A 26,645-nucleotide genomic window follows, 5' to 3' on the forward strand; every position below is an offset into this window, starting at 1 on the left:
ATCATGAAAATACTCTTTAGTAATCTTAGCAAGCAATATCCTTATTTTCTATTTAATGAAAGTAATAAGATATTTAAAATAAGGATTAGAATAATGAATTGAATTCTATAACCATATCAAATATTTCACACTTTTATAAAAATGATAATTTATCAGTTCAAATGTTTGAGGTGGTTGAGAATAAAAATATCTGAACTTGCTAAGAAAGTCATGACATCTCATTTTTCCACCTTGTGTTTTCAGCTGGAGTTTTTGCCAACTGTATGATTTTACAACAAATCATCTTAAGTGGATGAAAAACTGCATGAAGCAATTTAAATTTGTCATAATCCCACTGGCAATGCTTTCAGTTGATAGCAGAAAGCCACAGACCTACCCATATATTGTCATTTGATTTACATTCTTAAATTTCTTTGAGAACGTTACATTAATGATTGTGCTCTCTTACTTATACAGGCTTTGTAACTAAGTGCATTCAGTTATATGAAACCACCATTGTCCGGCATGGACTGATGTTGATTGGTCCTTCAGGATCTGGAAAGACAAAGGTAGGACACATCCTGTTAAAATACTACTTGTATAATAGGATCATAGTCTGTCAGATTTAGCCATTGAACTATCTTTGGAATTATTGTTCTGAAGGAGGGTCTCGGCCCTTTATTCATTTCCATAGCTGCTGCCTGACCTGCTGAGTTCCTCCAGTATTTAGGTTGTGTTGCAATGGAATTATAAGATGTTAGAGGCTACTTCTTGTCTTTAACCAAATGGTGGTCGTGAGCTGTACATGCCACTCATTCATCATTTAAGACAGAACTGCAGTATGTCTTTAAAAAAAGGGATGACCAAATATCAGGTCATATCCCCCTGTCATTATCTCTGCATACTCCACACCAACGTGGGAAATACATTACTCCCACATTAAAAGATTTCCAAAGTGAAAAGTTCACCTATATGGTATGCTAGTTTTCCTATGTAAGCTACATACTTTATATAAAATATTCACACTAATACAAATTTAATTGGGTCTTCTATATTCTCGTTTGAGGTGAGATTCAGAACTTGTGTGCAACAAAATTATGATCAGATTAACACAGAATACAAAACAGCGCAGCACTGGACAGGCCATTTGGCCTGCAATTTCGTGCCGATCCTGAAACCAATTTATACTAAATATCCCTCCTTCTGTGTATTATTTGATGTTTGGAGCAATTAAGGATTGTTTCTTAATTTTTGCTTTCCAAAACTGAAATCCATCTGACGTATCAAAAAAAATCTAAATTATTTCAATTCTTTTCAATTTTTATGAGCAATCCTTCATGAATTTGTTTGGGTTTCTAAGACGATTTTCCATTTTGGAGTTCTATTGGGTACATAAGCATGAGTATATTTGCCACTGCGTTTCTGCTTCTATTGCCCTGGAAGTTTAATATATGTGTAACAAGATGAGATCCACAGGGAATTCGCAGGTTGGATTCAAAACATAAAACGCAGAGGGTACTGAGGGTGGGATTTTATTTTGACAGGATCTCAGAGGAGCAGTGGCATTATTAGGTAAGCAAGAATAATATGCTTCTCTGTTCAAATTTTTTATTTATTCCCTTTATTTAGATGGATATTTTTCAACTTTTTCTTCATTATTTCATCTTTTCTTTCATTGTCTCAATATTAATTTGATTCTTTTAAGAAATTCCTTATGCCCATGTGCTAAGCTTATCTTTTCTTTCAATTTTATTTCCCACCCTCTTCCCCCTACCTCCAAATTATTTATTCCTTTGATTTGCCATGTTTACTTTCTTACAAAAAGCTATACCACCTGTTACGAATGTGCCACAGCTCTGAGGGGCCGAAGGGTGCGGGGTAGCCCCCTCCTTTTTGAGAATCGCAAGATCACTATTGAGTCAGTTCAGGAGACCCAGGAAATGAGAGAAAGACATGCAGAATCCACAAAGAGTTGGAATGTGTCCTGGCCTCCGAAAGGCGGAACCATTGATACTGGCTATTGTCTCTTGGAGACGGACTTGTGTATTGAATCCTGTACGATGCATTGAAGCCCCCAGGCAACGAACCGAGGGGGAGGTTGGTGGAGGGATTGCATCATCTCAACCTGATTGACATCTGAGACCCTGTGAGTCAGGATAAAAGAGGGTCTGTAGGAACAGCCCCTCAGACGCACCAGAAGAAATGCTAGCGATCCCATAATAGCGAAAGCCGGTGGGAAGGCCACGTGCGTCCATTTCCATTTGCCCTGGAATCGGTGAGCCTTTACCATGGAAGAACGGTCTTTAGCTAACAACGGGGATATCAACTCCCAACGACTCTCGAAGGATTGACATCATAAAAGGAATGGGCAAGTTTTAATCGTCTTTCTCTCCAACCAAAAAGCTGCAGCATGAATGAACTAAAGTGACTTTTATATTTCCATCGGACAATACATTATCCTTATTGATTATTATTATACCCGCGCTTTTAGATTTAGTATTGACGATGTATATTATCTGTATGTTTGTATTGATATTCTTTTTGTGTATTTTTATCAATAAATACTGTTAAAAATAGTACCATCAGTCTTCAACGGACCTCTCTATCTTTGCTGGTAAGTGACCCAGTTACAGGGTACGTAACACACCAAATGAACAATGATGGAATAATCAGGAAGATATTCCTTAATACTCATATCAAATGTAATTTGTTTAATATGTTACTTACCCTGTAACTGGGTGTCTTACCAGCAAAGATAGAAGTGTCCATTGGAGTCTGATACTATTTTCCAAACAGTGTTTATTAGTAAAAATATACAAATCAATATCAACAATGCAAATATACTGATAATACATGTTAGCAATACTAAACCTAAAAGTGTGAGTATAATAATAATCAATAATAAACAAGCTCTATCGTTGTCTAGGGGATAATGAATTGTTATATGTGAGTATAAAGTTCAGTTCAGTTCATACAGGCTGAGGTAGTTGTTGGTCGATGTGTTGTAATTGTTGGAAAGAGAGAGAGAGAGAGAGCAAACAGTGACAGCCAGTCAAACCTTCCTTTACGTTTTTGATCCGTCGATGTGTTGTTGTGGCCATTCAGGTATGACCCCTCTGTCCTTTAGCTATAGTGGACTTGTCACCCAGGCAAGGGTGGACACACACACAAGCCCCCACCGGCCTCGCTACTAACACTGTGAGTTAAAATTGACCGATCCTTCGTTCGGTCTCCGATGCCCCCCCACTTTTCTTGTGGGTTCCAATCCTTCAACAGTGCTCACTAGTGTGTCTCTTCGTGTGTCTCCTGGTGTGTCTGAGGGGTGTCTCCCCAGACCTCACTTTTATCCCTACTCACGGGGTCTCAGGTGTCAATCAGTTTTGAATGGCTTAGCCCATCAAACCAGCCCACTCCGGCTGTCCACTGAGGAATTTTAATGAACAGAATAGTACCTAGTAAACAGCCCTCTCCGGAGCCGTGAGTCTTACAGGAGTCATAATATGGTGGAACAACAAGTCTCTTCCTCCCTGTATTATCTCTCCCTTATTTGAAGCAAATGTTCCAGTCCAAGTATGTTTTTGGTCCATCTCTTTCTCTCTCATTAGCAGCCTGGCAACAGTAACAGTTTGTAATTCTCCCAGGGGAGGGGACATGGGCAACCCTGCACCCTTCTGCCCATCAGAGTTGTTCATCCTTCGTAACAAATATTACCTGTAAACTTCAAAACATTCACCGCCATACAATACCCTGTCTGACTTTTGTAAATAGAACTTATATTTGGATTAGATTGGTACAACTCTTTAAAACCAAATGGTTATACCATTCGATGTTGTGTTATTTCTTCTTGCTTTGGGTAGTGGACCTGCACATTCACTATGCAATTAATACTATGTGCTTCACCAGATCCTACTCCCTCATTCACTCAGAATCAGTTTATTATGCTTGACTTAAACGATGCAAAATTTATATCTATATCTATAGTAATGATCTTAGGGTTCAGAGGAGGTTCATAAGAATGATTGAGATTAACATATGAGGAGCGTTTGGTGCCTCTGGGCCAGTACTTGCTGGAGTTTAGAAGAGTGAGCGGGGGATCTCACTGAAACCTATCAAATATTGAAAGGCCTAGATAGACTAGACATAGAGAAGATGTTTCCGATAGTGGGAGAGTCTACAACCACAGAGCACAGCCTCAGCATACAAGAACCTCCATAAGACATAGCAGCAGAATTAGGGTATTCAGCCCATTGAGCCTGCTCTGCCATTTCATCGTGGCTGATTCCGAATTCCACTCAACCATACACCTGCCTTCTCACCATATCCTTTGATACTGTGACCATTCAGGAAACTGTCATCTTTCATTTTAAATATCCCCATGGACTGGGCCTCCACCACAGTCTGTAGTAGAGCATTCCACTGATTCACTGCTCTCTGGATAAAAAATTCCTCATTACCTCTATTCTAAAAGGTCACCCCTCAGTTCTGAGGCTGTGCCCTCTGGTTCCCAGTACCCTGACCAGAGGAAACATCCTTCACATCCACCTTATCTATAAGCATTCTGTAGGTTTCAATGAGATTCCTCCCCCTCCCCTCCACATTCTTCTAAATTCCAGTGACTACAGGCCCAAAGCTGCTAAACGGTCCTCAAATGATAACCCCTTCATTGCTGGAAACATCCTCATGAACCTCCTCAGGACTGTCTCTAATTACAATACATACAAGATATGGGGCCCAATACTGTTGACAATATTTCAAGTGCGGCTTCACTAGTGTCTTATAAAGCATCAGTATTTTCTCTTTGCTTTTGTATTCTATTCCCCTTGAAAGAAATGTCAATGTTGCATTTACCTTCCTTACTGCAGTTTCAACCTGTAAATTAACCTCCTGGGAGCCTAGCACAAGGACTCCTAAGTCCCTCTACACTTTTGATGTTTGAACCTTCTCCCCATTTAAATAATTATCCGCACTATTGTTCCTTTTACCAAAATGCATTATCATACATTTTCCAACACTGTATTCCATCTGCCACTTTTTTGCCCATTTTTCCAATTTGTCCAAGTTCTGCTGCAATCACATTGCTTCCTCAGTACTACCTACCCCTCCACCTATCTTTGTATCATCCACGAACTTTGCCACAAAGCCATTAATTCCATTATCCAAATCACAAACAATGTGAAAAGTAGCAGTCTCAATACTGACCCCTGAGGAACACATTAGTCACTGGCAATCAACTAGAAAAGGCTTCCTTTATTCCCACTCACTGCCTCCTGCCTGTCAGTCATTCCTCTATCCATGCCAGTATCTTTCCTGTAACTCCATAGGATTATATCTTGTTAAGCAGCCTCATGTGTGGCACTTTATCAAATGACTTCAGAAAATCTAAGTAAATGACATCCACTGCCTCTCCTTTGTCCACCCTGCTTGTTACTTCTTTGAAGAACTCCAACAGATTTGTCAGGCAATATTTCCCTTTACAGAAACCATGCCATGTTGACTTTAATGTACTTTTTCATTAGTCTCCAAGTACTCAGAAACCTCATCCTTGATAATAGACTCCAACACCTTCCAACCACTGAGGTTAGGTTAACTTGGCCTATAATTTCCTTCCTCTTGCTTTCTTCCCTTCTTAAAGAATGGAGTGACATTTTCAATTTTTCAGTCTTCTGGGACCAAGCCAGAATCAAGTGATTCTTCAAAGATCATGTCCAATACATCTTTTATCTCTCTAGCAACCTCTTGGCGCGTGGCCTAGTGGATAAGGCATCGGTCTAGTGATCTGAAGGTCACTGGTTCAAGCCTCAGCTGAGGCAGCGTGTTGTGTCCTTGAGCAAGACACTTAACAACACATTGCTCTGCGACAACACCAGTGCCAAGCTGCTTGGGTCCTAGTGCACTTCCCTTGGACAACATCGGTGGCGTGGAGAGGGGAAGGCCTGCACCCTGGAAACCTTCAAGGCACAAATCCATGGTCTCACGAGACTAACAGATGCCTATTATTACCTCTTTCAGGACTCTGGGATGTAGTCCATCTGGTCCAACTGACTTATCCACCTTAAGACCTTTGAGTTTCCCTAGCACATTGTCCTTTGTAATAGCAATGGCACTCACTCCTGTTCCCTGACGCTTGTGGACCTCTGACACACTGCTTGCATCTGCCATTTCTTTGGCCCCCATTTCTACCTCATCAGCATTATTTTCCAGTGGTCGAATAACAACTCTCACCTCCCTTTACTCTTTATTTGCCTGAAAAAACTTATAGAATCCTGCTTTATATTATTGGCTAGATTGTCCACATTTTTCATCTTTCACCTTCTTATAGTTTTTTTTTAGTTGCCTTTTGTTGAATTTTAAAAGCTTCCCAATCATCCAACTTCCCACTCCCTTTTTCTATTTTATATGTCCTTGGCTTTTATGGGGTCCTTAACTTCCCTTGTCAACCATATTTGCCTACCCCTGCCATTTGAGAACTACTTCTTCTATGGAACATATCTGTCCTGCGCTTTGTGAACTGTTCCCTGAAAACTCAGCCATCTCTGGTCTTCTGTCATCCCCACCAGTATCCTTCTCCAATCCACCTGGGCAAGCCCCTCTCTCATGCCTCTGTAATTCTCTTTATTCCATTGTGATATTGATACATGTAACTTATCCTTCTCCCTCTCAAAATGCAGCATGAATTCAATGATATTACGATCACTGCCTCCTAAGGGTTCCTTTACGTTAAGCTCCCTAATAAGATCTGGATTATTACACAGCACCCAATCTAAAACAGCCTTTCCTCAAGAAGGCTCAATCACAAGCTGTTCTAAAAAGCCATCTCGTAGGCATTCAACAAATTTCCTCTCTTGCAATCTGACACCAACCTGAGGTTTCTAATCCCCTTGCATATTTAAGTCTCACATTACAATTGGTGCCAATCCCCTTATTACATGCCTTTTCCAGGTCCCTTTGCAATCTCAACCCCACATTTTGTCTACTATTTGGAGGCCTAACTATGATTCCCATAATGATTTTTTTACCCCTATGTTTCTTAGCTCCACCCACAAAGATTCAACATTCATTGGCCCTATGTCACCTCTTTCTGAAGATGTAATTCCATCTCCTACCAACAAAGCCACACCACCGCCTATGCCTTTCTGCCTGTCCTTTCAATACAAAATATATATCCTGTGATGTTAAGCTCCAAACTATGGCCTTCTTTCAACCATGACTCAGTGATGCCCACAACATCATACTGACCAATCACTAATTGCACCATGAATTTATCCACCTACACACACAATACAGCACCTTCAATCTTGCATTCTTTGCCTTTTTGAATTTTGCCTCTGTGGTACAATTTAACTCTTTGTTCTGTCTGCACTTGTACCCGTGTCCCTTTTGAATAGAGATGAGGAATAATTTCTTTAGCCAGATGGTTGTGAATCTGTGGAATTCATTGCCACAGATGGCTGTTGAGGCCAAATCATTGTGTATACTTAAAGTTGAGGTTGATAGGTTCTTGATTAGTCAGGATGCCAAAAGTTATGGGGAGAAAGCAGAAGAAAGGGGTTTAGATCGATAAATCAGCCATGATTGAATGGGCCATATGGCCTAATTCTGCTCCTATATCCTATGGTTTTATAGTTTTATATAGATGTATATCTAGCTGGTTACCAAAAACTTGTGTTTTCATTGCTGGCTGGAAGCATTAATCCTAATGTAATCTGTAGAAGGGAGATGGACAGTAGACATTCTGGTTTGAGACCCTTCATCAGGACTGATAACCAGTATAAAGAGATGTGGGGAAGGGCTGAGGCAAGAGCTGGTAAATGATGGGTAGATCCAGTGAAGATGGGTGAATGGCAGATGGGGAAGGGAAGAGTACAAATCGCAACAGGAAGCTGGGAGGTTAGACTTAGAGGCAACAAAAGACTGCAGAAGATCAGGAAGATGAAGCTTTGAACTTGCCCTCATAAAACATAAGGGTAAATATCTAGTCATCAAAAACCTACAATGTTATATTAACATCAAACTTCAAGTATAGTTGATTATCTAAAAGCCAAATTAGTCCGTAAGTAATCAGACTGCACGATTTTAACTCCAGTATCAAACTAGGTACAATTGTCACAAGAAATGAAATAATATCCCTCAGCGATATGCTGATATTAAAACCAATTATAATTAGTTCCATCACTTTATAATCAGCATAAAATGACATTTATTTTACAATAGGAATAGTACAATTCCTTTGGAATGTAAGGTAGTACATCTAATTTGTTCCTTTGCCTAGTGTTATGAAGTCTTGGCAGAAGCACTGACAGCTTTAAAGGGGAAAATGTCAGTCAGTGGTGAAAAGTATGAAAAAATCTCCGTATTTATTCTCAACCCCAAATCCATAACCATGGGTCAGCTGTATGGCGAATTTGATCTATTAACTCATGAATGGTAAGTACAATTGGATTGTTTTAAGTCCCTACCACAAAATAACGTTGCTGCTGTGGTTGCTGATTAACTAGACCCTGACAACTTGCATTAATTAATCAATCACACTTTATTTATTTGTACGCAGGGGAACAGCATAACTCTCGTCACCAAACCCATCTAAAGTTTGAATAAAGGAATAATATATAGAAATTGACTTGTTAGATACAGATATTGACCAGTTGGTAGGCTTGTGGATGTTCAACTTCCTTATTTGCATAATCAATCAGAATTGCACTACTGTAATACAGGTATTAAAGCCAAAATAAGCTAAATGGTAAAGGTCAATAGTACATACTTAGGAATTAGCAAAGTGACTAATAGTAAACATCACTCTGGAATTTTTTATTTCCACCTACCTTGTTTTATTATATCAAATGGCTCTTGACCCCTGCTGTGCAACAGGGAGTTATGCTGTTCAAAGACCTTTCTTCCCTGGATTAACTGCACACTATCAGTCAACTATCCTTGCCTGGACATTATCTTAGCCCTTGCCTTATGGTGACTCCACACGACATATCTTGAGCAGTATTGCAATGTTGCAACAATTGCAATGTTTAAAACTTGGTGGTGCAAAAATTATATATACTGTTGCAGAATATATTTAATGACACTATGTTGATCCACTTTCATTTATTATTATTATTACTCTGTGATCTCAGATAGAAGTTTTGCATTTATCACGGGGCCTTTCATGACTGAAATGTAGTTGCAAAACTCTTAAGTGGTCATTAATTACCTAGTGAGGAGTAAACACCGCAGTATTGTTGGAAAAACGAAAAACAAATTATGTATGGCAAATAACTATCAAACAGCAACATAACAATGACTAGATAAATAAAGTTAGTGATATTCTTTGAGGGAAATATTCACCAGGACAAAGGAGCTGATCTGAAGACCCTAATTGTGAAGATTGTGGGGATTACTGAGAGGATCTTCGGGATCTCTCTTCTGTTGAGGTATTTGCCGGGAACACACAGGGCCTTTGGCATTGACATTGATCCCTCCAATCTGTCCAAAAGTCTCTTTGAACCCAACCCCTCCCCCCACCCCACCGACATCAAGCAGGAGATACCGTAACATTAGGACAAGAATTGTTAATATGGGAAACAACTTCTTCCCCCAGGCCATGAGACTGCTGAACTCCCAGCCACCACCCAGGTCTCACCACATATGAAGTGCCAGTAGTGTTATACTGTTTCCTTTTTAACTTGTGTCATAAATGCACCTTATTGTTTGTTAATTTATTTGTGGTAATATTACCTTGTTTTGTGTGTGTGTGAGTGTGTATACTGTGTTGTTCACCTTGGTCTGGAGGAACGTTGTTTTGTTTGGTGGTATACATTTGTACGGTTGAAATGACAATAAACTTGAACTGTTGCTTTCAAGTATGCTGCAGAATATGTATGCTTATGTGAAATAGGACGCAGAGTTTCAGCTTAGAATCTTGTCCAAGTGATCAGATCTTCTACAATGTAACAATCTCTCAGAATTGTGCTGGTTTATCAAGAAATTTGATAAAATGCTTTTAAAGCAAGCATTATGAAGAAATCCAACATTACTAATAATTGCAATGCTTTTCAGCTTACCATATATTTGTCATTTAGAAGAGAATCCAAGCACTACACTCAAAATATCTTTTTTCAGGACTGATGGCATTTTATCATCATTAATTCGTGTTGGAGCAGCAGCTACTGACCAAGGGAAAAAATGGTATATGTTTGATGGGCCAGTAGATGCTGTATGGATTGAAAACATGAACACTGTCTTGGATGATAACAAAAAGCTATGCCTCAGCTCTGGAGAAATAATCAAACTCACCGAGGTAGGTAAATAAGAAGAACAATGAAAATTATGGAAAATCCCCATGGCTCAGCAATCAAATAGTTATGGGACGCAGCAACATATAAACTTGGATATTAATTTGATTTAGATTATATTCAGACCTATTTGTCTCATCAAATCATACAGTGAAATGTGTTGTTTGTGTTAACAACCAATGTACCCTAGGATGTACTGGGAGCAGCCGCAAATGTTGCAACATATACCAGCGCCAACATAGCATGCTCAGTATGCTCAGTGGGGCAGCGCAGAACACAATGTGACAAAGCATCAACAGTGAACCAAGCCTCATTCTTTCCTCTCACCCATCCACACACATACACAATCTTCTATAAGCGGTGTCATGGCAGAGAGTTGCTGACTTAAGACAAAATATTGAGTCACAACAGTGAATGTGTGATGAAATGATTGTTCTCATACACTCACTGACTGTCATTACAGAATTATATCATGAGATCCATTGGAAGCCAAGGAAACAATACTTTTCTGCATAGATAGGCAAAATGTTAATCAAAGCAAGCAAACGAGTCCATACAAACCATGGCCATTTTCTTCACAAGTAAGTTAATGGACTGTGTGTCCTCTCTTAGGCCTATGTAAGGCAAGAGTCCATCTTATAGTACAAGAGAGAGAGGGGAGAAGAGAGAACGTCTGGGGTGGGTGGGGTCTTTGTTTATGCTGGGAGCTTACTGAGGCAGTGAGAAGTTCAGACAGTGCATTGAAGGGAGGCTGGTTCTTGTGATGTGCTGAACTATGTTCACAACTCTGCAGTTTACTGCAGTCACGTCATCCCTCTACCATTCTATTATAATCATTAACAAAAGTTACTTAATAAATTCCAATTACTTCAAATCTCTCGGCTTTATTTCATCTCTCTTGCCTCCACCCAAGCACTTCATAGATCATTCTACATTTTTTCTTGTTGACATGGATTTTTTCTTTCTCTCCTTGTTGACTGTCTTCTTCCACAAACTTTAACCTGAAATAACTTCCTGTTATGATAAATGGTTGTCACCCTAAATTTTATTCCAACCTCCCCAAATACTGTCTAACCTGCTAAGTATTTTGAACATTCATATAACCATATAACCATATAACCATATAACAATCACAGCACGGAAACAGGCCATCTTGGCCCTCCTAGTCCGTGCCGAACCCTTAATCTCACCTAGTCCCAACTACCCGCACTCAGCCCATAACCCTCCACTCCTTTCCTGTCCATATACCTATCCAATTTTACCTTAAATGACACAACTGAACTGGCCTCTACTACTTCTACAGGAAGCTCATTCCACACAGCTATCACTCTTTGATTAAAGAAATACCCCCTCGTGTTTCCCTTAAACTTCTGCCCCCTAACTCTCAAATCATGTCCTCTAGTTTGAATCTCCCCTACTCTCAATGGAAACAGCCTGTTCACTTCAACTCTATCTATCCCTCTCAAAATTTTAAATACCTCGATCAAATCCCCCCTCAACCTTCTACGCTCCAATGAATAGAGACCTAACTTGTTCAACCTTTCTCTGTAACTTAATTGCTGAAACCCAGGTAACATCCTAGTAAATCGTCTCTGCACTCTCTCTAATTTATTGATATCTTTCCTATAATTCAGTGACCAGAACTGCACACAATATTCCAAATTTGGCCTTACCAATGCCTTGTACAACTTTAGCATTACATCCCAACTTCTGTACTCAATGCTTTGATTTAGTAGCTGGGATTCTATTCTAAAGCCCTTGGTTTGCAAATGAACAATTCCCTGTGATCTATGTTTTAACATTAGAGCCATAGAAAACCACAGCACAAAAAGGGGCACTTTGGCCCATCACATCTGTGCCAAACCACCAACTGTCCAGCCCCATTGACCTGCACCCAGACCATAGCCATACCCCACTATCTAACCAAACTTCTCTTAAGCCTTGAAATTGAAATCACATCCACCACAGCTCACTCCACACTCTCATGACCCTATGAGTGAAAAAGTTTCCCCTCGTGTTCCCCTAAAACATTTCACCTTTCACCCTTAACAGATGGCCTGTAGTCGTAGTCTCACCCAACTTTAGAGGAAAAAGTCTTTCTGCATTTATCCTATCTATACCCCTCAATTTTATATATATCAAATTTCCCCTCAGACTTCTGTGTTCTAGGACTTATAACTTATAACCTATTCAGCCTTTCCTCTAGCACCAGCAACAACCAGCAATTTTCTCTGTGCTCTTTCAGTCTTATTTACATCTTTCCTGTAGAGCACAGAGAATGCTGAATCATTGTGGGTAGAATTAAGAAACGGCAAGGGTAAAAACAAAATTAAAGGGATCATATATGGGCGTCCAAATAATAGTCATTGTGGAGTTGTGATTGCAAAGGGGTCTGGAAAAGCACGTACAGGTCCCCAATCCCTTATCCGAAATTCTGAAATCAAAAAAGCTCTGAAAACTGAAGTTTTTTTCACCAACAGCTGACGTCACTCAGGTGCGACGTGGCAGCACTAGCAGAGGCCACCAGACGTCCATTGTGGCTCAACACTCGTACAGGTTACATGTGCATTTGCTGTTCGCTGACATTTTGTGTTCACTGTTGACTTTGTGTTTAATTTCACTGTGAAAATGTAAAAAGAGCTGCAGATACCCATATGGGTAACAATGAAAAAAAAGGAAGCATCTATCATTGTCAATAACGCAGAAAGTGGAGTTATTGCAGAAGCTTGATCGTGGTGTGCCTTTGCAGTGTCTTACTGAACAATATGGTGTCGGAACTACCAGTGTATATAATTTAAAGAAACAGAAAGACAAGTTACTGAAGTTTCATAGTGACGGTGATGTTCGACATTTATTCCAATAAGTCATTTACCATGTGTTTGATTCAGTTCATTTGAAGCTGTATATTTTTATGTTTTATTAAATGTTTTTGTTGGAAGTAAAATATTTTTCTTGTCACTATTCCCTAAACAATACAGTATAACAACTATTTACATAGCATTTACATTGTATGAGGTATTATAAGTAATCTAGAGATGATGTATACGGGAGGATGTGTGTAGGTCTGGAGCTCTGCCTGGTCCTAAAGTCCACCTTGCACAGAGACAGGTTAAAAAAGGGACTTGAGCATACGTGTTTTATGGTATCCGCGGGGGGTCCCGGAATCAATAAAAGGGAATTCTGAATTCCTAAATGCAACTGGCCCCAAGGATTTCGGATAAGGGATTGTGGACCTGTAATAAGGGTAATGTCACAATTGTAATGGGGGATTTCAATATGCAAGGGGATTGAAAAAAATTGGGTCGGTGTCAGATCACAAGAGAGGGAATTTGTTAAATGCCTGCAATATGGCTTTTTAGAGAAGTTTGTGATTCAGCCTACTCAGGGAAAGGCTATCTTAGATTAGGTGCTGTGTAATAACCCTGATCTTATTAGGGAGCTGGAACCCTTAGGAGGCAGTGATCATAATATCATTGAATTCATACTGCAATTTGAGAAGGAAAAGGATAAGTCACATGTATCAATATTGCAATGGAATAAAGGGAATTACTAGGGACCCAAGTCACCCCAACCACAAACTGTTCCAGCTGATACCATCTGGGAAACAGTACTTCAGCATAAAAGCCAGGACCAACAGGCTATGGGACAGCTTCTTCACAAGGCCATCAGACTGATTAATTCACACTGATACAATTGTATTTCTATGCTATATTAACTGCCCTGCTGTACATACTATTTATTACAAAATACTATATATTGCATATTTAGATGGAGATTTTACTCATGTATGTGAAGGAAGTAAGTAATAAATTCAGTTCAATTCAAATAAGAGAGGAGCTTGCCCAGATGGATTGGAGGAGGATATATGCAGGGATGATGGCGGAGTGGAGATGGCTGAAGTTTCTGGGAGCAGTTCACAAGGCACAGAATAGATATGTCCCACAGAAGAAGTTGTTCTCAAAAGGCAGAGGTAGGCAACTGTGGCTGACAAGGGAAGTTAAGGACTGCAGAATAAGCAAAGGAAAGAGCATATAAAGTAGCAAACACGAGTGGGAAGTTGGATGATTGGGAAGCTTTTAAAATCCAACAAGAGGCAACTAAAAAAGCTATAAGAAGGGAAAAGATTAAATATGAGGGCAAACTAACCAATAATAGGAAGCAGGATACTAAAAGTTTTTTCAGTCATATAAAGAGTAAAGGGAAATGAGAGTTTATATTGGACACTGGAAAATGATGCTGGTGAGGTAGTAATGGGGGACAAAGAAATGGCAGATAAACATAATGAGTACTTTGCATCAGTCTTCCCTGTGCAAGACACAAGCAGTGTGCCAGAGGTCTGTGAGTGTCAGGGAGCAGGAGTGAGTGCCATTGCTATTACAAAGGAAAAAGTGCTAGGCAAACTCAAAAGTGGAAAAATCACACAGTCTACTCTAGACAGTCTACATCCCAGAGACCTGAAAGAGGTTGCTGAAGAGATATCAGATGCATTGGTTGTGATCTCTCAAGATCATGCTTGATTCTGGAATGGTCCCAGAGGACTGGAAAATTGAAAATGACTCTCCACTCTTTAAGAAGGGAGGAAGGCAAAAGGAAGGAAATTATAGGCCAGTTAGCCTAAGCTCAGTGTTCGGGAAAGTGTAAGAGTCTATTATTAAAGATGAGGTTTCGGAGTACTTGGAGACTAATAATAAAATGTAAAAGTTAACATGGTTTCTGCAGAGGGAAATCTTGCCTGACAAGTCTGTTAAAGTTCATCAAGTAGGTAACCAGCAAGGTGGACAAAGGAGAGGCAGTGGATGTCATTTACTCGGATTTTCAGAGGGCATTTGATAAGGTGCCATACATGAGGCTGCTTAACAAGTTAAAATCCTGTGGAGTTACAGGAAAGATACTGGCATGGATAGAGGAATGGCTGACAGGCAGGAGGCAGTGAGTGGGAATAAAGGCGGCCTTTTCTGGTTGGCTGTCAGTGACTAGTTGTGTTCCTCAGGGGTCAGTATTGGAACCACTGCTTCTCACATTGTTTGTCAATGATTTAGATAATGGAATTGATGGCTTTGTAGCAAAGTTTGTGAATGATACAAAGATAGGTGGAGGGGCAGGTAGTGCTGAGGAAGCAATGCAATTGTAACAGACAAATTGGAAGAATGGGCAAAAAAGTGGCAGATGGAATACAGTGTTGGGAAATGTATGATAATTCATTTTGGTAAAAGTTCAAACATCAGAGGGGCAGAGAGACTTAGAAGACCTTGTGCAAGACTCCCAGAAGATTAATTTACAGGTTGAGTCTGTGGTAAAGGCGGCAAATGCAATGTTGGCATTTATTTCAAGGGGAACAGAATATAAAAACCAAAGAGATACTGCTGAGGTTTTATAAGACACTAGTCACTTGGAGTATTTGGACCCCACATTTCAGAAAGGATGTGTTGTCATTGGAGAGAGTCCAGAGGAGGTTCACGGGGGTGATTCCAAGAATGAAGGGGTTTTCATATGATAAGTGTTTAGCAGCTTTGGGCCTGTACTCACTGGAATTTAGAAGAATGGATCTCATTGAAACCTACTGAATGTTGAAAGGACTAGATAAGGTGGATGTCAATTGGATGTTTCCTATGGTGGGGGTATCCAGAACCAGAGGGCAAAATTGAAGGGTCACCTTTTAGAACAGAGGTAAGGAGGAGTTGTTTTTTAAGTCAGAGTGTAGTGAATCTGGAATGCTGTGCCACATACTGCGGTGGAGGCCAAGTCCGTGGGTATATTTAAAGTCACGGATAGTTTCCTGATTCATTGGGACATCAAAGGAAATGACAAGAAGGCAGATGTATGGGGTTGAATGGGATCCAGGATCAGTCATGAGGTAATGGCAGAACAGATTTGATGGGCTGAATGGCCTAATTCTGTTCCTTTGTCTTATGGTCTAAGTGACCAAAACTGCACACAATACTCCAAATTAGTAGCAATGTCATATACAACTTCAACATAACATCCCTAATTCTTGTACTCAAAACTTTGATCTATGAAGGCCAATGTGCCAAAACCTTTCTCTACAACCTGTGACACTACCTTCAATGAATTATGGACCTGTATTCCCCAATCCCTTTGTTGTACTGCACTCTGCAGTGCCCTAACCGTTCACTGTAAGACCTGGTTGGTCCTCCCAAAATGCTACACCTCATGCTTACCTACATTAAATTACATCTGCTGTTTTTCAGCACATTTTTCCCAACTGGTCCAGATTCCACCGCAAGCTTCGATAGCCTTCCTCACTGTCCACTACACGCCCAATCTTGGTGTCACCTGCAAATTTGCTGATCCAGTCAATCACATTATCATTCATAGTATTGATATAGATGACAGACTACAATAGACCCAGCACAGATCCCTGCGGCACACCACTAGTCACAGCCCTCCAGTCAGAGAGATAACTGTCTACCACCAGTCTCTGGCTTCTCCCACAAAACCAATGTCTAATCTAATTTACTACCTCATCTTAGAGCTTGATATAGAAGTAACTTGACATTTATAATCTTCTTTTTACCTTTTTTTCAGGTGATGACAATGATGTTTGAGGTGGAGGATTTAGCAGTGGCCTCTCCTGCCACTGTCTCTCGTTGTGGAATGGTCTACTTGGAGCCCAGCATTTTAGGACTTAAGCCATTTATTGAATGCTGGCTTAGGAAAGTACCCCCAGTCATAGAACCCTACAAAATGAAACTGGAGCTACTCTTTAACAATTTCCTGGAGGTCAGTAACTTCTTCTGTATTGGATCACCTCAGAAGTTTATGTTGCTATTGTTACAAGGATCAACCTCAATAATAATGACACAGGGAGAATCTGTATTTACCAATGTGTCTCAACTAACAAGCACGTGAATTTACAAACTAACTAACTAGGTTTCCCTGAACTTCCACAAACAGTCAAAGAAGAGAAAAGGTAGTACCCATGAAAAAAAGGCAACACACACAAAATGCTGAAGGAACTCAGCAGGCCTGGCAGCATCCATGGAAAAGAGTAAAGTTGACATTTCGGGCTGAGACCTTTCAGCAGGACTGGGGATAAAAAGATGAGGAGTCAGAGTTAAAAGGTGGAGGGAAGGGAGGAAGAAACACAAGGTGATAGGTTCAACCAGGAGTGGAGGAGAGAGGGGTGAAGTAAAGAACTGGGAAATTGATTAGTGCATGAATTGGGAATGGGGAATGGTGAAGCAGAAGGGAGGGAAATTACTGGTAATGACCCTCCTCTTCACCATTCCCAATTCACTTTACCCTCTCTCATGTCATCTCCTGATCTGCCCTTTACCTCCCTCTGGTGGTCCTCCCCCTTTTCTTTCTTCCATGGCCTTCTGTCCTCTCTTATCAGATTCCTCCTTCTCCAGCCTTGTATCTCTTTTACCAATCATCTTCCCAGCTCGTTACTTCACTCCTCACAATTGCACCTATAACCTTGTGTTTCTTCCTCCCCTCCCGCACCTTCTAACTCTGAGTCTCGTCTTTTTTGTTTCTGCAGTCCTGATGAAGGGTTTCGGCCCAAAATATCAACTATATATTTTCCATAGACGCTGTCTGGCCTGTTGAGTTACTCCAGCATTTTGTGATATTGCTTGGATTTTCAGCATCTGCAGATTTTCTTTTGTTTGTAATTGGACCCAGGAAAAAGTGTCTATATTGGCCAGGTGTTCTTCTTGATCTCCATGTAATCTCCACACTTCCAATGTGGGGTCATCCACTTCTACAATTGTTGGTCTTCACAAAGTTGCTGCTCCCGTACTCATGAAATCCTTATTCTTTTCCTTATCTGATCAACCTATTATGTTCAAATTTTGTTGGCTCAAGGTTATCGACTGACATGTGAGCTTTTTATTGGATGTAGCCAAGGCTATAAGCAGTATTCCTTTATGGGTCTCCTTTCAGCCGTGTGCCTGAGGTGATTTCTTTCCGACTCAGACTGGTTCGAACCAGTCTAACCAGATCAGCCTAACACTGGGCCCAGATGATTAGTTAACAGACTGTTCTTTCTGCAAGCTTGCCACTTTACAAATTAAGAACTTCTTATCTGAAAATAGCCTCAGGTTTAACAGATCATTAGCAGAAACTCCTTGTGACAAAATTCTGTGCTCTGGTTCAGCTACCCTTGAACAAGAACCAGTTCACAAAACAGTGGCTACAAGGACAGTCTCACAAAATGGCCTCATTTCTATTTGCTAATTCAGAGATTGCAGTTCTTTCTGGCCAACACTATATTTGAACATTGATGTACAGTGCATAGATGGTTATCTCTGGAAACCTCTACAAAAATGTAACAACCAGGCAGCAATTAACTACCAAGCAGAATACTAAAGCAATAATTACCTTTTAAAACCAATATAGTATATATTACACTGCTGCCATCTTAAAAACAGAACTAAAAAAGTTACAGATATTCAGGTATCCACCTTTACAAATTTACAGATTCAGACACAATACGGGTCTTCCACTCTCTGGGGCATCTTAAGCTGTCCTACTGAGACTGATGTCTTTGCAGTGTTCACCCTGGATGCTAACTGAACACCAGCTTTAGGATTTACTGTGGGGCCCTGTATCACTATTCTGTCTGCATCTTACTTGTATTTTTACCGTGATGTTCTCCTCTAGCACATTTTACAACAGCTGACTGAATATGGCATCAACTCTTACATCTTAGGAATCATGTAAATAACAAACTATCTGCATGAAGCATCTTGAAATTTATGTTGACTGTCATTAGTACACCTGAATGACTTCTCTCAGATCACACCCAGATGTCCGTGTGTAGTCAGATCAAAATGCTCACGTGTTTTTATTCTCTCAAAAATATTTTTATTTCTGTCTGGGGTGGAGGTGTCTTTCTTTGGCTAGGTTTCCTTCCCTCAGTGTGGCTATACAAAGTTTCCAAAGTTAGACTGGTGGAGTTACTTGAACAAACACATTTTTAAACACATTTTTGATATGTAGCCAACTTTTCTCTGGTGAAAGGTTAGATGTTCTTGCTGATAATGATAATAACGTAGTCCCACTCATTTCATATACCTGCCTTTGAATAAACATTTTTCAATTTCTTCACCTCTGATTTTGAGAGATTGTTGACATTTACTGTGTACACAATGTGATTCTTGAGCCTCAGTCTTCATTATTGACTGCTTTTACAATCTAGCTAAATTTCTGGGTTCCACCCCAGTCAGTCACTCAGTTCATAGCATTGGTGATTGCACTGTCCTATCCTCATCACCAGTGTAGAGTCAACAAATGCATTGGAGGCTCAACAGAGTTGTGGAGGCCTTAGGTACTTACATAGAACATGGCAGTTTATTAATATGTCTCCAGAGTAAAGAGAAAGGTCTGTTCATAACAAGTACAGCACAATGTAATCCTGTGTTGGCTATGGTGTCATCATTTAGATTTGATTACAGAATTGCTGTGGAGAATCCTGCAGAAACCTGTAAGGTTTTAGAGCAAACACGAGGAAATCTGCTGATGCTGGAAATTCAAACAACAACACACACAAAATGCTGGTAGAACACAGCAGGCTAGGCAGCATCTATAGGGAGAAGCGCTGTTGGCGTTTCGGGCCGAGATCCTTCGTCAGGTTTCAGAGTCCAGTTTGACTATACAGCTTACCCTGTGAGAAGTTCCGCCTGTAGCTACCTAATTATATACAGTATTTGAAGTGCACAGGGAGTATGAATTAATGAATGATCTCTAAAAGATTTGCTTGTAACAATCATGTGTTATTTGACTGACCTTGGATTTAATACACAATTACCCCAGTTCCTACACTCCTCATACACTGCAGCCCTTTTGCAGAATTTCTTGTTACACAATGGAGTCCAAGTACCTACACTCCCTTTTACACTCTGGAGCTCTGTTCCCACACTCTCTCCAACCCATCAGGGCCAGCACCTCCACTTCCCAATTCCTTGAAACTCACCTCATCCTGTTTCCCACTTTCCTTTTTACAAGGGTCTTATTTCTCATGCTCTGTCTGAACTAATTGGTTTTACTGAAAATGGGTTTCATTGGAAGTTCTTGGAGAATTGATCAGAATAACATACAATAGTCTAGAAAATCAGCTAGCCTTAAATTACCAAACTCCTGATCACACTGGATAAATGGAGTTTTACTGTAGCTAGGAAACCATATATGTACTAAAGAATTAGATATGAATGAGATTGACTGTGCCAGAGTCTGATTTCACTAGAATAAATTCTTATTTCTTTTGTTGCACTTCAGCACAGAGGGTCAATGTCTCTTAAATAAATACATTTATAAATCAAACGATCTTAACTTTTCTTCTTCTTCTTGTCACAGGAGTCAATTTTTTTTGTGAGGAAATCAGTGAATGAGGTGATCACCTCAGTGGATAGCAATCTTACCTTCAGCCTCCTGAAACTGATGGATTGCTTCTTTAATCCTTTGATGCCAAAAGAGGTAAGATTGTAATACATAAATTTCTTTAAAAAGCTCTACTTACAAATATAATAAAAAGGTAAAGTGAAAGATTGTCAAACTTGTTATATGTTATCTTCTGGCCACTATCGTTCTTATCCATTGCACTTATTGGTGGAGGCAAAAATAATCTTTAATTTAGGAAAGTAACTCTGGAAATCTGAAAGATCTTGATGATTGGAAGACTACCCACCTAAATACAGTGATATTGGTTGCACTCAGATAACTGTCCAGTTTTCTTCAAGCTCATATTGCTCTGGATGTAGCTTGTAGATGGTGATAATAGTAGGTTAAAGAGGAGACCTCTTAACTATTAAACTAATTCTAATCTCATGAATAATGCAGCAGATCAGTAAAAATATACAGAATGTGAATTATTTCATTGGTACAAGGACTTACAATTAAATGCAGATGATGTAGAGCAGAGCAAGCAATCATGTAGAATTTTCTAGTACTATTTGTTAAGTAAGAAGTGGTGAACTGGAAGACTTGCTTCTTTTCTGCCAAGATTATTTGTTAATTTACTAGTGGTAACATTACGTTATGTGTTACGTGTGAGTTATATGTATTGCGTTGTGCAATTTGATCTAGAGGAACATTGTTTTGTTTGGCTATATACATGTGTACATGTAACTTGAACTTGAGATTTGATGTTTGCTTTTATCATGGTTCTGTTTTACTCATTGATACTCGTGTCTTAAGAATAGCTCTGTGACATCAGCTTAGTTTATGGTCATGTGCATTATTTTAAGAGGTGTGTGCAAGATCTTGTATCTTGCCAGCTTTTTAGGGGTTATGTATGAGCATTGTATGAACAATTTGGTGTATGTGACCCCATAATCTTACACCAAAAGTTTTTCTTTTGTATGATTATTGCCTATATCCTAGCTTGACATCACTCCACACCTCGTACAGGCCAGACTTCTGAAAAATATTGTATGTTCCACTATAAGATCAATTTTTAGACAGTCATCTCCTTGGTGAAAGGATCAGGTTTTGACAGCATTTCTTCTTAATAGTTTTATAAAACTGGATATCATTTTTGTGCCTTTTCTTTGCATTCTTTACTAGCCGTTCATTGGTATCACATCAGCTGAGTCCAAAACAAGTTAGAATGTGTAGTCCATTTGTCTCTCCCAATTTTCCAAGACTTCTTGATTTAATTAATCAGATTTATAGTGTCATTGTGCAAAATACTTGGTTAACCAAGATTTCACAGTACTAAAATCTAGATTCATCTTGCTGTCACTTATTTGAATGCTATTTTCTAACTCTGTCTAGTAAAACAGCAATTCAGCTAGTAAAATCATCTAGCCTTTGCCATCTATTGTCTTAATCATTTCAATCCTCTTCTAGGTAGCCTCCCATTTCCTACCACCTCCCTACCCAAATGCTTGAGCTCATCTGGATCTATTCACTCAATATCCTACTGCTCAGTGACCCTCATTGGTCCATGGCTTGGTTCTCAATTTAAACTTGGGTCTGAATCAGATTTATTATCACTAACTTATATGACATGTTGTTTGTGGCAGCAGTACAGGGCAGAGACAAAATTAAAATAAACTACAAAATAAAAGTGCAAAAAAAGACATGAGTCACTGACTGTTCAGAGATTTGAAGGGGAAGAAGTTATTTTTGGATTGTTGACTGTAGGTCTTCAGGCCCCTTGACCTGAACCCTGATGGTAGTAATAAGAGGAAGGCAAGTTCCATATGGTGAGGATCCTTAGTAATGGATGCTGACTTCTTGAGGCACTGCCTCTTGAAGATGTCCTCAATGGTGAGGGGCATTTGTACCCATGATGGAGCTGGCTGAGTCTATAACTCTCTGCAGTCTCTTGCAATTCTATCCAATAGAGGCTCTATACCAGCCTGTGCTGCAGTCAGAATGCTCTCAATTATGTCATCCACATGAATTCATTATTGCATTGTGTTGAGCCTAGGAAAGATTCTCCAAGATGTTGACACAAAGGAGCTTAAATATGTCTTTTAAAACTATTTTTAAGTAACTTTGCCCTCCCTTTCTTTTAACTTCCAGCACAAAACCATAAGAAATGTAAGCACTGCTTTAATTCTGACCTCTTGGACATCCTCACTTCTAACACTTACGTCTTTTAGGCATCTTTTTAGACTTGCTTCTTTGATCTGTCCTAACTTCTCCTGATGTGGTTCAGTAACAAATCTGTTTGAAAATGGTCTGATGAACATTTGAAAATGTTAAAAGCAACATTAGAATACAAGCTGTTGTCCACACATATCTTTGCCTTTGAACTCCAACATTGTTGAAATCATGTTCATTGTAGAATTGTATTGAATTCTTAACATTGTTGCCAGAATCTCAAAAGCTGGAATATCTCATCATCAATACCTTGCCTGTTTCCTAACAACAAGGTATTACCTAGACACAAGCAATTGGTTCATCCTTGTGTTTTTACTATTTTCAAACATGGTTGTTCCATGCAAAATATATCTTGCCATTTCATCTGTATTTCTGTATTTCTTCATTTACATCTGTAATAATAAAGAAACTATTTTCTTTGAACAGGGTGAAAGAGGTTTTCCAATTGAAAAGCTGAAGTTATTGGATGACTTAATTGAACCCTGGTTTATTTTCTCCTTGATTTGGAGTGTTGGTTGTACTGGTGATGCTAAGAGTTACAGTATTTTCAGCAACTGGTTGAGACAGAAGATGGAGAAGGAGAAGGTATGTTAAAATATGATGGCTTATCAAGATTAAAAACATTCATATTAGAAACCCAGTCACTTGTAATGTTTAAACACGAGGAAATCTGCAGATGCTGGAAATTCAAACAACACACACAAAATGCTGGTGGAACACAGCAGGCCAGGCAGCATCTATAGGGAGAAGCACTGTTGACATTTTGTGTGTGTCACTTGTAATGTTTTCATTCTTTCATGCCAACTTAATTTCATATTTTAAGCCAAGTCTAACTGCCTTATGTATTTTTAGTTAATGGTTACAACATCTCCATATCAATTATAGAACAATCTTACTCAGTTATTCATCAATATATATTTAGTAAGAACAGCAGTTACTAGTGCTAGTTGTTAATTTTGCATACTTTAATGTAGAGACAAATAAACATTATCTGCTGTTATTTTTTGGTAAAGTTTTGATGCCCTTATTTGCTGATCAGATTTATCTCAATTTTGTCACATTGGTAATTTAAGTTCATAATGTTGTTTACAATAAACAGGGATTACTACAAAATATGATGGCCACCTGTTTCTGGTACTCACAGCTGAATGACTCACCCTTACAATGCTTACCAAACTGCAGATTGGAACCTTAATCTTCATGTGGAAAGCCCTGGGCTTTATAGTCAAACACTGTTAATCTGTTATCTCGCATAATGCTAGGGCAGAGAAAAGACACGGTGGGATGGGTAGGGAGGTTGGTGGAAGATAGCGGAAATGGATGACTACCTGTCAGTCTCAAAAGTTGAAAGGTCAGAAGAGAGTAGTAGATTGTAAGCAGAGGGCATCAGGATATAGGAAGAACATGCTTGCAGAGAAGGAGACAAAATTATAGGTAGTTGGAAGCCAGAATCAGACATGTCATGAAATTTGTTGTTTTGTGGCAGTAGTACAGTGCAAGCCATAAGTTACAGTAAATAAAATAAAGGTATGAATACCCAATAAATAAATATACAAGAAGTTATTGTAAGTTTAAATAAATAAATGTGAAAGCAAAATAATGTGATGTAGTGTTCATGGACCATTTAGAAGTATGACAGGAGAAGGGAAGAAGTGTTGAGTGAGGGTCTTCAGCCTCTTGTATCTCCTTCCCGGTGATAGTAATGAGGAATGGGCATGTCCTGAATGGTGAGGTCCCTAGTGATGGGTGCTACATCCTTGAGGCAGTGTCTTTTGAAGATGTTCTCAGTGGTGCGAGATTGTGATGGTGCTGGCTGACTCTAAAGCCTCTCCAGTCTCTTGATCCTACACATTGCACTTCCATTCCAGGTGGTGATGCAATCATTCAGAATACTCTCCACCATACATCTGTAGAAATTTACCAGTATTTGGTAATGTATCAAATCTACTGGAACTCCAAATGAAATATGGTCACTAGCATAACTTCTTAATGATTGCATCAATGTGTTGGGCCAGGGATAGATAGGGAGAAATTTTAAGGTGGATGAATAATTGGAGAATAATAACCAGGAAGAAAGATTGCAATAATGGTTGAGAAAATTTAGTATGTGAATAAATTGTGAGGTTGATTGACATTAATGGATATCATTGTAATTGCCCAGAGACCTATGTATATGCACATCTTATGCATGAATACAAGTATAACTGCCCAAGCAGAATTAGTAGAATTATCAGATTCTCCCAAGCAGAGTTCAGTTAAGGTGTGCAGGAAGGAGAAAATATAGGAATGTCTCCTTTTAAAGCTGGGTATCTTCTCCAGAGAAGAGAGGGATTAGTTTTATATAAACTACATAAAACCAATCACAATCACTTAGAGCTACATGGTCACCAATCTTAATTGACCAGGGAAATGTTCAGTTGTCTCCACTCTGGCTGAAATGAATAATCTTAAATTATCTTTTCCATTATAGATAGCATTGCGTTTCCCTGATGATGGGCTGGTGTATGATTATCAACTTGATGATGCTGGATTTTCCAATACAAGTCATGAAGAGGAGGACATTGAGAAAAGGGTGAGTTCATTTCTAGGTCTCTGCTACCAAGCATTTCACTGAATTGAATGGAGCTCCTTGTCTAGGCTCATATATTTTTGTTCTAACATGAAACACTGGAATAATTACTAATGCAAACAATAATTAAATTACTAGACTGATAACCTGAGGATGCAACCAACTTTTCAACAGAGAAATCAGGGAACAGAGTAAATTGGATTCAGATAGTTCAATGATTTAATAAAACAGCTTTAAGTTTATAGAAATGAATCTAATTTACCCTATAGGAAAGAAAATATTCCACCTTATCTGGTCTGGATCTCAATTACTCCAAGTATTAATTGCTCTCTGGCATCTAGTAACCCATCCATTTGTATTTAAAAAACTTTTAATGAGCATGAAACCAGATAAACTACCTGGCAGTGACATTGAATTTAGACAGGCAAAAGTGACTCCCAGTCCAAAAGCTCTTGGAAAACTCTCATCTTAGACAGCTTTGGGACTGCTGCCTAAACTGCCCCCACAGATGAGTCAAGCAACATCATCATCTATTTGTAGTCATAGAATCATAATCTACGGACAGCGTCTTGGAGTCCTTCAACATAATTCCTAGGTGTGCCTTTTACCATGGACAGAACAGCGCACCAGAGGTGTCAGCATAGTGATTATTCTGCTGGAGGAAGTGAACCTATAAGTCCTCAATATTAATTCCAATTCAAACTCCAATTCAAAACAGGCTTGGGAACACCTGGCATTTTCCTAAACTGATAAATCACATCGAAGAAGCAGTACATATAGAAATGGCACAAAACATACATTGAAGAGGTCAGCAAGCATTGTGTCATAGCACCACCACAGATTGATTTGTGTAAGTTCTGAAAGCAAATGCCACATTTGATCGATATCAGGTCCTAATGAAACTTAAATGAGGGTCAAATCAATATAGCATAGTCGTTACCATCTAACTACTCCAGATACATGTACATGACAGTAATGGTAGGAATGCACAACTATATCCTCACCCTGGAATCCCACCTTCACTCAAAGGACACCTTGTTCTTAATGGTATACAACACAGTTAGCAGCTCAAAACTGGCCAAAAACGCTGGACATCATTAGCAATAGAAATTCATTTCACTAAAATCTGTAGTTTCATGGAGAAATGCAGAAGGACATGTTGGGACCTGTACCAAGGATATCCTAGACTCGTAGAGTTAAAATACATGATAAACAGCAAGAACTTATGCAATCCTACCATG

General features: G+C 39.3%; 1 protein-coding gene across 1 annotated transcript in view; it reads left to right on the forward strand.

Annotated features, from left to right (window-relative positions):
• dnah1 (dynein, axonemal, heavy chain 1) overlaps nt 1-26,645 on the forward strand; it is a 357,521-nt gene that overhangs the window by 194,617 nt on the left and 136,259 nt on the right. Inside the window, exons 35-41 of the mRNA XM_059944450.1 lie at nt 457-548; nt 8,249-8,403; nt 10,087-10,264; nt 16,806-17,000; nt 20,580-20,699; nt 23,262-23,420; nt 25,306-25,407. Of these exons, the coding sequence (XP_059800433.1) occupies nt 457-548; nt 8,249-8,403; nt 10,087-10,264; nt 16,806-17,000; nt 20,580-20,699; nt 23,262-23,420; nt 25,306-25,407 (1,001 nt within the window). The remainder of the gene's footprint in view (nt 1-456; nt 549-8,248; nt 8,404-10,086; nt 10,265-16,805; nt 17,001-20,579; nt 20,700-23,261; nt 23,421-25,305; nt 25,408-26,645) is intronic.

This window comes from Hypanus sabinus, chromosome 19 (genome assembly GCF_030144855.1).
Source record: "Hypanus sabinus isolate sHypSab1 chromosome 19, sHypSab1.hap1, whole genome shotgun sequence".
In the NCBI taxonomy this organism is placed as follows: domain Eukaryota; kingdom Metazoa; phylum Chordata; class Chondrichthyes; order Myliobatiformes; family Dasyatidae; genus Hypanus; species Hypanus sabinus.